At 45.3% G+C, this 11,565-nt stretch overlaps 1 protein-coding gene across 1 annotated transcript; it reads right to left on the bottom strand.

Moving 5' to 3' along the window:
- Positions 1-1,083: 1,083 nt before the first annotated feature.
- On the bottom strand, positions 1,084-11,254 carry LOC129629742 (40S ribosomal protein S27-like). Its single transcript, XM_055549949.1, has 3 exons — positions 11,202-11,254; positions 1,799-2,073; positions 1,084-1,226 (listed from the first exon to the last, which is right to left on the bottom strand). Exons 1-3 carry the CDS (start codon positions 11,252-11,254, stop codon positions 1,084-1,086), a joined length of 471 nt encoding a protein of 156 aa, XP_055405924.1.
- Positions 11,255-11,565: the final 311 nt, after the last annotated feature.

Below are 11,565 nucleotides of genomic sequence, written 5' to 3'. Positions count from 1 at the left end.
ATGGCCATAAGACTGGCCAGATGTTGAAGCCTCTACTGGTTTAATTCTCTGTTCAACCTGACCATCTTGGTTTTACAGTGGTTCTAGATGTGGAAAAATATACACGCTAAGTTGCTTCAGTCGTGTTCGATTCTTTGTGATCTCACGGACTGTAGCCCACCAGGCTCTTCTGTCCATGGGATTCTCCAGGCAAGAAGGCTGGAGTGGGTTGCCATTCCCTTCTCCAAGAGATCTTCCAAACCCAGGGATTGAACCCAAGTTTCTTATATCTCCTGCACTGGCAGCCTGGTTCTTTACCACTAAAGCCACCTGGGAAGCCCCCAAAATATACAACTCTAGTGAAATCTGAAAGTCTGGTATGTAAAACTTCCTTCCATGGAGTTTGAGATTAGCAGATTCAAACAATTAAATATAGAATAGATAAACAACAAGGTCCTATTGTATAGCACAGGGAGCTATATTCAAGATCCCATGATAATCCATAATGGAAAAGAATGGGTAAAGGGATATGTATGTATGACTGAATCACTTTACTGTACAGTAAAAGTTAACACAGCATTGTAAATCAACTATACTTCAATTAAAGTAAAAATACCCCGCCCCCCCAAAAAACAACAAAACTTATTTCCATGAAGGTCTTAGAGAGGGTGATTCTTCTTCCTCTCCCTGAGAGAGAGAAATAGCAAAATCAAGGGCATTGGGATTTGGAGAAACCAGGACTCAAAGTCCACCTCTGTCACTGTCCAGCTGTGTGACCCTGAGCAAGTGACTCAACCTCTCTGGGCCTTGGTAGTGTCAACTATAAAATGCAAAGAGTACTAGCATAGCATCGGTGGGACTGCTGAGCTGGATTTCATGAGATGCTTTGTTAAAAGGGCCCAGCACATACCCACCAGCTGTTCCTTCCTTCCCTCTGCTCCCTCCAGGCAATGGCCATAAAACAGCATGGCTGCTGGGAACACGTAGTTCCTTAATTCCCGAGGCCCAAATAAATTAAACCAAAGGAAATTAAGCATCAGGGATCATGATGTCCGTGAGACTGTCTCTGGTGATATTCTCACTCTGAGAGGCAAGCTAAAGAGGTCAGGTGACGTGTTCAAAGTCACCGCCTGCGGGCAGCAAGGCAGAGACGTTCCGGCAGGTGTAAAGGTCCTGCGCGTCCTTTCCGGCACAACATACAGACCGCTCCAGCCTCAGGAAGTTCCTCTGACCTGGCTTGTCGGATGCTGCAATTTATTACCCCATTAATAAAAGGGCACCTGGGCTGGCTACTTTAAAGCGACATGTTCGTGTCCTCTTTTGGCTCTGCCATCCCAGATGCCAGCTTCGTCTTCAGGTTGACCCTGTCGTGGTGATACATTCAAGATGTTACCTACACTCACGGCCCTGCTCATAGAAAGAAGAGTCATCTGGGATCGTCATGCAAAAGAGCAACAGAATTTTGATGCATCAGGTAGGAAGGGAATGATGAAGGGTTTGGAATGGATCGCTTGAATCAGGAGACAGAACCCTAACCTCCACCCACCCTAAAGGCTTCTCACAGAACACCTATTAGTGACAAGAGATCCCAGGATTGGATAAAGATGGCTTTTAGAGGAAAAACGCCAACACAGAGTGTCTTCAAGCCAAACTCAAATAAAATATATAAAACAAGCACATTGAGAAACCTAGAAGGACCTATCTGCATCTGAGAGAAGAAATAATGCATCTTTCCAAAGGCCAGCACATTTCCCACCCTTTTTAAAAATCCAACATGTGTTTATTGGGATGGTTTCCTATTCATCTTGATACAGGGTACTTTTAGTGCTGCTTTGTCTGAAGGAACATGCTTCTGTAAGCTTTGCTTTTCCTCCTGTAGACCGGCGGAGAACAGCACAGCAGCCAACACACAAAACTACTGTTTCTGCGTGGCTAAAGATGGTGGTGACTGAATAGCATCCTGGGCATTTCACATCCATGAAATAGGAACTGGGGCTCTGCACCAGGTGCTTCTTCCTGTGTTTGCTCTTCTCTTCTGGAGAGGGTTGAAGGAGATCCTTTGCAAGAGGATGTGAGGTCTGGAAAGGCCCCACCCTTTAAAGACAATACACTGTTACCCATACAAAGGCTGAATGGCTTATGCTGCTGCTGCTGCTAATAACAAGCAAACACTTAGAGCTGTAAGAAAAAAAAAAAGAAAAGAAAAGTCTTCACAACATGCCCATGTCTTCGGGAGCACTGTCTTTTGCTCTGTGCCCTTTGCTATGACACCTGCATGCCTGCAAGCAATGGAAAGTCTCGGGGAAGAGGGGGTGCCCAGTGTGGGCTGGGGGTGGCTGGAGGATCTGATCCGAGTGAATGCACTTGCCCTGTGAGTTACCGCACATGCACATTTGTAATCTACCTGAACAATTTCAGGAGCAAGAAGACGCTGTTTCTCTTTTACTCCTAATGAAATTCTCAGGGAGTGGATATTTCCCCGGGGTGAATCTTCAGCAAGGTGGGGCTGATCCTGGGACCCTGTGAGCCCAGGGAAGAAGGTGATGGGAGAGACAGAACCCAAGTGTTTGGGGTGGCCCTCACTCCCCTGCTTTCGTCTCCTTCAGGCTGCCTCTGGCTGGTGCAAGCAGTGAAATTGGCATTTTCTTTTCTTGAAAACTCCCAGTTTCTCTTCCTTCACATAATGTTAAGAAGTTCCATTAATCTGTAGCCGCCACTGGCTATTCCCTTCTCTGCAGTAAGGCCTAAATAAACCATTTCATTGCAAGGTGTGAAATCCATAAGTTTATCACGTTCAATAGCATTTGATTTGTGGAGCAAACTGGAACCCCACTTAGATAATTCTAATTCGTCATCTACTGTCGATTACTTCAATGGGAATCTCAGATGTCGGAAGAGGAGACTTGTGATCCAGTTGCTGGGCAACAGAGTTTTGTCTCCTGAGACAGGTAAGCTGGTAGGATGCATATCTGGAATCCTCATGGCCCATCATCTAGGGCCACCCCACTAGAGAGTAAAGCCAACTGAGAAGACAAGAAAGGTGAACGGAGGTGAAAGGAAAGTCTACCTCTTTGTATCTTTGTTTGAGCCCCAGGATCCAGCCAGGCTGGGGGGTAGCCAACCTCTTGAATATTCAGTGGTAAGAACCCATACAGTTCCAAATAGTTTAGGTTAGGTTTCTGTTCTTGCAGCAAAAAATTAAAAAAAAAAAAAAATGCCCAGCTGGCACCACATGCCTTTGTTCCATGGAATCTGAAAGAATGGGTAGACCTCAGGTGCATTGGAAAGAGTGCCAAATCAGAACTTAGATGATCTGGAGTTAATCCCCTACTCAGCAACTAACTCATGGTTCATCTCACTGTGCATCAGTTTACTCATCTGCAAAATGGGGAGACTAATATAGATCTTCCCTCCTGTTCAGTAAAGAATTAGCCTCCTTCTGAAGCTTAAAGGGACTCTAGGGGGAGTACTGCATGAAGAGTCAGGTGACTCAGGAAGACCCAATGGATTCATCCAGGAAAAGTTGCTTAAACCAGAACCTGGCATATTGTAAGTGCTAACACACACTAGTTCTTCTTATTTTTGTTTAGGAGTATTAGGAAGAGAAGGCAAGCAAGGAGAGAGGGCTGAAAGGAGAGGCCCAGGTTGCTGAGGGCAGGAGGGAGGTCCAATCTTCAGAGGAGGCGGGTTCCATTTGCTGCAGAAGAGGCACCCTATGATAGCAAATTACTCCAGAGCCAGGCTTCCCCTTCACAAAGGCAGGTATGCTCCAGCTCTGTGGTCCCATTATTTTGAGCCCCATGGCTCAAGGGCACAGAGGGCACCATTCTGATGGGGCAGGGATAAGCCAAGGAGCCTCTGCGCTCCTTGGAGCCTCTGGCTCCATCGTCAGCCTCCCCTCCCCCAGCCCCCAGCGAAGCTCTTTGGCAATCTCATTTCTTTCTGCCAATTTTAGTGCTGATTGTCTTTCAGACCAGTTTCTGTGCCCACAGGCAGATTCCCTGGAGCATCTCTCGGTTCCCCATTCAGGCGTCATGGGAACAGTTGATATTAGTCACCCCTAACTTCTCTGGGACATTCATACCAGTGACATTCTCATGCTCAAGATTAAATTAATACTCTGTCCTCTCCCATTGTATTCCTAGCAGCTTCTTTTTTTTTTTTAAGATCCTTCTTTTTTAAAAGAGGAAGGCTATTTTTAAAATATTTTATTTTTATTTGTTTATTTGGCTCTACCCGGTCTTTTAACGCGAGATCTTTGATCTTCATTGCAGCATGTGGGATCTTTAGTTGTGGCGTGAAAATTCTTAGTTGTATCATGTGGGATCTAGTTCCCCACTGAGGTAGCTAACTCAGGCCCCCTCCAGTGGGAGCTCAGTCTTAGCCACTGGATCATGAGGGAAGTCCCTTCTTAGCAGCTTCTAAGGTCCACTGGATTGCCTAGAAGGGCCCAGTGAATATTTATTATTGATGCAACAGACATGTGTTTTGCCTTAACACCCATACCCATATTGGAATATAATTATAATAATGATAGAAACTATGATTTTTGACCCCTTACTATGTGCTGGTCACTGTACTTCTTGAATCACACAACATATGAAATCTGAGCACCACTCTCTGAAGACAGCAGTATCGATATTCCATGTTACAGATGAGCAAATTGAAGCTCTGGGAAACTAATTTGTAGGAGAAAATGAAGCTAATACTTTAAAAGAAACAAAGTCGATAGAGAAAGAAAAAGAGATACATCAGGCACAGGATTCTTTCACTGACTTGATTCAGCCATACCTGAAGCCTCTTGCATCCCTGAACTTCCCATTCGTGGGAGCAAATACATTTTTCCTTCGGTTTAAGGGCATCTGAAAGAGTTGTGATTAACCAGAACAACCTGAAAGGTGAGTATAATTATCCCAAAGTTTAGTAATGTTTTAAAATGAGGCTGAGAGGTTAAGAGTTCCATAAAAGCAGGGATTTCCCCCCTTAACTTGCTGATTATGAAATATGGATCTCCTAAGAAAATGCCTGATATTCACTTTTGGTCAAGATGAGAAGGAGGGGTAAGAAAAAGAAAAAGGAAGATTTAGTATACAACAAAGAGGTGGGAAAAGCAGGACTTTAATTAAAGTTCATTTTTCTCCATGAGCATTTGAAAATACACGTATTATCCCTCTGTCTGAACATATTTACCTCTTAGTTTTTCCTCTTGATCCTATGATCACTCTCTCTTGGTTGCAGGAATGCAAGATACTTACTGGTTTCCCCTTGCGCTATGTCTCCACGACTCCTACTGCTTGTTTCGGCCAAGAAGCAGGGCAGGAAACAGAAACCATGGCAGGGTCTCCTTGGTGGTCCAGTGGATAAGAATTCTCTTGCCACCGCAGGGTACATGGGTTGGATCCCTGCTCCAGGAAGATCCCACAAACCGTGGAGAAATGAAGTCTGCGGGCTACAACCACTGGGCCTGCGCTCTCGAGCTACAACCTCTAGGCCTACGAGCCGCAACTTCTGAAGCCCGAGCTTCTAGAGCCTGTGCTCCACAAAAGAGAAGCCACCGCAGCGAGAAGCCCGTGCACCACGACGGACAGCCCCTGCTTGTCCCCTTTCACTGCAACTAGAGAAAGCCCAGGTGCAACTAAGACTCGCCACAGCCAAAAATAAAATAAATCTTTTTTAAAAAGAGAGAAAGAAACCACTGCAGGTATTTTAAGCAGTTACCTAATGCAGAAATGAGCACCAAGAAAGTCGCTGAAATGGCCAAAGGAGGGGTTGTAGGCTCTGCTTTCACACTTTCCTGGCTTTTGAACTTCAAATTATTTTGGATGCTTCTCCATACATTGTAAATGTTATGCTGTGTGGACTCTGGGTTCTGTTATATTCCTCAGAAAAGCCTTAACAATTTTATTTTGGTTGGATTAAAAAAAAAAAGTGTCTTGGTCTGCAGCTCAAGTCAGTACAGTTATTTTATTCTCCATGTGCTCATGGATCCCTCAACCACATGGGCTGTTTATACATGGAATTTGGGGATCTTCCTTTCTGACTCTCCTATTTTTGGATTTCCCCTTCTACTTTCCTCTGTGAAGGTTCCAAACTCTGGCCTCCAGTCCTTCAGCCCAGAAAGAGTGGGTATCAACAGGAGTAAGAGCTGCCATAAGTAGCAGCAACTGTGACCTCTTCTTAGGGGAAAAGCCGCAAAAACAGGAAACATCTTCCACACCTTTTCCTCCTTCCGAATCTCAACCTCCTTCTGGAATCTGCCTGCCTCGTTCATACTTTAGCATCTTCAGGGAAATGGTTTTGTTCATGCATTTATGCTTCTCTTTTTGTTTTGTATTTTATGCAGAATACCATTGTTACCTAAGTGAAGATCTATCCCATAGGTGTTTAGTTGGCCATGTAAGAAGCTGAACTCCTTCACATAATCTCTGAACATCCTACCCTGGGGTGTGGGCACACCTGCCTCTCCAGATTCTTCTGCAAGTTCCAGTAAGTACACCTTGAAGGAGCTGAAAGCACAGCCTGTTCTGAATCATGTGTCTAGTAAATTTAGTGCTTCCGGGAAAGCTGGTCGGTGGTTTTTACTTGTGCTCCAACTCCCCCTTCTGGACGGTTATATCTCCAGCTTCTCTCACAAATGATAGAAGGCCTCATTTCTAAAATAAATTCCCTATTCGTAGTGGATCTGCTTCCCTGACTGGACCTCAATGAATAGTGGCATTTGGGTTCCATCAGTAACTATAATGCCCCAAATTTAGGATTTCTGTATACATGTATTATCTTCTCACCAGCCTTGTTCCTAACTCCAACCATCCTGAGCTTTAATCTCTCCAATCCTCCATAGGGATCCAATGTCAGTCTCCTGGGCTCCATTAAGGCAACTGGTTCAAATGGGAAACGCTATTGACTGAAATCCTATAGGAGATGGGCCACCCCCTGGACATATCTGAACTTGTGCTCACAAATCAGGGCAAAGGGGCATTATAGGGCAAAGGGGCCTATAATGACCAATATTGCCTCTTGAGAGGAAAGACACTCATTAGTGTGAAATGTTGCTGAACTGAATGGCATGTTAGCATGTGCGTCTGCCTGCCCCTTTAGCTGAGGCCCAGCAATCTGAGCTTTTCTTTTTCTCTCTGCCATCAGAATATACCAGCTGCCGCCACCAGGGGGCACTGTTGACTCTATAACCATTTGGAGGCTGCCTGCCGGTGGGTTAGGGAGCAGAGCTGTTTCAAACATAAATTAAGGGCATTGGTGTTCCAAGGTTCCAAGTATTGGAAACAACACAATTTTGGCAGTTTTCCATTTGAGGCTCAATCTTTGTAAAAGGCCATCAGAGAGTTTTAAGGGGAGTCCAGAACATTGTAGTGGGTCTAGCTATTGGATACAAAGTTCCTTTAGTTACCTGGATGGTCTCAACCTGAGAAAGGTGGTAGAACACAGTGAGTCCTATGTAAAAGTTATGAGTATCTCTCCTTCCCAGAAACTGGCTGGATCTGTAATGAATCATAAGCCATGCCATAGCTTGAGCTGCTGATCGCAGGCGGCCAGGAGAGGCTCTAAAACGCAGATTAATAAATAACACCATATAAGTGCTATGTTGCATCCCGAAGTCGTGCCTGAGTTTGAATTGAATTACTTCCTATGGAAAAATGCAAAGTTTAGGTCCTGATGAGTCATGACTATCAGATGGAGAAAACAAAACCAAAAAGCCTTAGAGGTGAAGAGGGTGACACCAGTATCATGGCTGAAGCCGCCACAGGTCAATGTCAATGACCCTGGAGCTAGATTCATCTGTTTCTTCTCTCTGGTTATTATGGGGACTGCCCGGGAGTAACAATCGCTCTTCCTGTTTGGGGGCCATACTATCTTCCTGTCTTGTTCATCCTTCCACAAAGACTCTGCCATCCTGTCTTTCTTTCTTTCTTTCCCATCTTCACTGTTAATCTTTCACCATCCCTGTGATCAAACACTACTTCCTCCAAGGTATCAATCAGAAATTATTCAACATCATTTCTTGAGTTCAGGGTATGTCCTGGCTCTGTCCTGGGTCCTGGGGAAGTGATTGCGGCGGGTAGGGGGGGAACCTCACTAAAGGAGGACATTTGAAAGGAGAGGAAATGATAAGGACAAAGACTCAGGGAATGAAAACAGCAGGTGCAAAGTCTCTGAAGGGAGAATAAGCAGAGCTTTTAAGGTCAGTGTTGATGGAGTGTAGGTAGGTAAAGAAGTCACTCTGATCTTCACCAGGCTCTTACAACACATCCTGTATGCCTGTTTTCTGAGGTATATTCAGTCTCCTCTATTATGCTCTCTGAGGACAGGCTCCAAACTCAATGCTTACTCATCATAATTGCTCATCAATTGGCTATTGATTTAATGATTGACAAGATACGGAGACTATTATTCCTGCAATGAGACCTGATACTCCACAAGGAGCAAGGGCAAAACTGAATTGGATGAATCATGCAATGCACGTGAATGCCTGATGTTTCGGTGAGGATGGGTTATGTTCTGGGGCAGTAACAAACAACCCCCAAATGTCAGGCTGCCATCTCTCGTTCATCATGTGTGTGTGCGTGCGTGTGCGTGTGTGTGTCCACTGCCACTTTGCCAGGGACTCTGCTCATTGAGGGCATTCAGGTGATGGAGCTGCCACCACCTTGACCCAAGCCAGTTGCCATGCTGAATATCAGGTTCAGTGACAGACATGTACTTAATAACTGGTATTAACTGACTGCGTGGCAAACTCCAATCTCAAGCTGCTCTTGGAATGATGTGAGGTGCTGAATGTGTCTAGGATTGCTTTGTGTTGAGAAGCAGGGAAGAGTTGGAAATTTGGTGACATCTTCAAATACACGTAGTTTGGATAATATAACTCTGGATTAAGATATAGAGAGCGGAATAAGGTAAGGATTTAAGGAATTGCTAACAAAAGATGGTTCATGGAGGTGCAGCATCAAGATGGTCTGGGGTCTTGATAGAGAGGCAGAAGAGTGGGTCTCCATGCCCTTTCAAGTGAATTGGAGTCAACACATTAACAAGAACTCAAGGTGATGAGTCTGCAGAACAAAGACTGAGGACTGATTACTCAGAGCAGGGAGTCTAGGATGGCTGGGTTTGAATCCCAGCTTTGCCAACTACTAGCTCTATGACACTGGATGTGTTACTTAAACTCTGTATGTCAATTTCTTGGTTTGTAAATGGAGTTAATAACAACAAGGAAGCCATAAGATGATATGTGAGTTGGTCGCTTGGTCATGTCTGACTCTTGCAACCCCATGGACTGTAGCCTGCCCGGTTTCTCTGTACATGGAATTCTCCAGCAAGAATACTGGAGTGGGTTGCCACTTCCTTCTCCAGGGGAATCTTCCTGACTCGAGGATAGAACCCAGGTCTCCTGCATTGTAGGCAGATTCTTTACCATCGGAGCTACCAGGGAAGCCAGGTCATGGTGAGGATTAAATGAGTGAACACCAGCCAAAGTACTGAAGATAGTGCTCGGCACAAAGCAAAAGATCTATAAATGTCAGAGATGATGACAATGATGCAGCAAATAGTTAAGGAAATGTCAGCGTGACCACTTCCATTTGTAACCTAATCTGAAGCTAGATTAGCCAAGATCTTTTCCTAAATGGACTATGTATTGACCTTGAACTCCGAGAGGAAAGGTGATGGGAACAAAAATCCACTCTGTAGGTCTCTTCCAGGACAATGAGAGTCTGGGAATGTGGCAGGTACCAGGAGGGAAACTGGATCAGGGTCAGGTGTGGGGGCATTTGAGCATCAGTTCTAAAAGTTGTTCTCACAGGCTGAAAGTCACCTGCACCTCTCATCTTACCTGGAGAAGCCGGGCCCATGTTCCTTTCAGGGGAAATTTGTCTCCATAAACACTGAGTTCTGGTAGACACAGGGGTAGCCCAAGGCACTGGGGAGTTATCTGCAAGGTTAAGTGAAAATTCCAAAGGCATGATTTTTCAGTGTTTGTCAAAAATAGAAAGATCTAGCAAGTGAAACCTGATCGAAGGTACTGGTCTGGCCAGTGACCAATATGCCTCGGGTGGGGAGCGGGCAGACCAAAGCATACACACGAACACAGCTCAGTGGGATGAACCATTATAGATCCAACCCCATTTCTGCAGCTTCCCAGCTGGGTGACCTGGAACAGGCCACTTCACCGCTTGCACATCAGTTTCCTAGTCTGTATAATGGGATAAAAAAGACTATGTCTTATAGGGTTGTCAACAGGATTATTTGTCAATTCACAAGCACCTAATGAATGATATTGTCATTGTCATTGTCATCGGTGTTTCTATTACTGGTTAAGTGAGCTGAAGGTAAAATATGCGAATCTCAGTTTCCTCGTTAGTAAAATGGGGCTGGAAATCTGCGTTCTCAGTTGCATCCGACTCTTTGAGACTCCTTGGACTGTAGCTCGCCAGGCTCCTCTGTTCATGGGATTTTTCAGGCAAGAATACTGGAGTGGGCTGCCATTTCCTTCTCCAGGGAATCTTCTCAATCCAGTTATCTACCCATGTCTCCTGTGCCTCCTGCATTGCAGGCAGATTCTTTACCTGCTGAGCCATCTACAGCTTCACAAAAGTCATTCACTGGACAAGTGCTTATTTTCGTGCATATACTGGTAGGGGTTGGGAACACAGGGGTGAGCGGGTCAGCTGTCACCCACCCCCCATGGAGCTGACAAAGGGATGGGGGAAGCTGTAGATAGAAAATAAGCAAATAGGGACACAGTTGATCAAGGGTGGGTGGTCATGGCCTTCCAATAAATATCCCTTAATCGTTACATTCTTATTGAATGGCACAAGGTTGGAATCTTTATCCACAGTGCAGCTGGGAATAGGGGTGGAGAGGGAGGAGGACGTGCTATTTCCACAGACCCCCTACCTACACAGCCCCACCTTAACTAGGCAGAGACCCTAGAATTTGCTGAGCGATGGGACTTCCCTGTCAGTCCAGTGGTTAAGACATCACCTTCCAATGTAGAGGATATGGGTTCAATCCCTGGTCAGAGCACTAAAATCCCACATGGCAAAAATGAAAATATAAAAGCAATATTGTAACAAAGTCAATGAAGACTTTAAAAAATGTCCACATCAAAAACTCTTTAAAAAAAAGAAAAGAAAAGAGAAACAATACTAGGGTTGTGGGTCTTACCAACATAAAACCCAATTTTAACTCCTAGTTGGTGGCTACAAGCTGACCTCGCCATCTCTGGGGCAGGAGGGGAGCTGCTTTTCAACGTCACCACTGCCATGTTCTAGCAAGTGACTTAACCGCCTCTTGGAGCCTCAGTTAACTGCCCCAATATGCTCCAGGACCGCTTGCCCCCAAGTCTTTCCTACCTCCCTGAAAGGCACCATTAGGTGCCCACTTGCTTGGGCCAAAACCTTGGACTCTTCCTACTGCCCTACAGCTCACATCCACCCATCAGCAAGGCTCCTGCCTCCACCTTGATCCGACAGCATAACTGGTCCATACTTCCCCTTCATCACTCCCACCTACCTCCCCAGTCTAGGCCTCCATCACTCCTGCCCTCCTTTTGACTAGATTCCAGGCTTCCTCTGC

The sequence above is a fragment of the Bubalus kerabau genome, chromosome 16 (assembly GCF_029407905.1).
Source record: "Bubalus kerabau isolate K-KA32 ecotype Philippines breed swamp buffalo chromosome 16, PCC_UOA_SB_1v2, whole genome shotgun sequence".
Lineage (NCBI taxonomy): Eukaryota > Metazoa > Chordata > Mammalia > Artiodactyla > Bovidae > Bubalus > Bubalus kerabau.
This window is presented reverse-complemented; position numbering and strand designations above follow the sequence as displayed.

Excerpts from the sequence above, each read along its gene's own strand:
- LOC129629742 (XM_055549949.1), bottom strand. The coding sequence starts at position 11,254 with ATGGCAGTGGTGACGTTGAAAAGCAGCTCCCCTCCTGCCCCAGAGATG. Across the intron at positions 2,074-11,201 it reads CCTGCCCCAGAGATGGCGAG|GGTGGGGCCTTTCCAGACCT; the intron begins GTCAGCTTGTAG and ends TTGTCTTTAAAG. Across the intron at positions 1,227-1,798 it reads CAGACAAAGCAGCACTAAAA|CATCCGACAAGCCAGGTCAG; the intron begins GTACCCTGTATC and ends AATAAATTGCAG.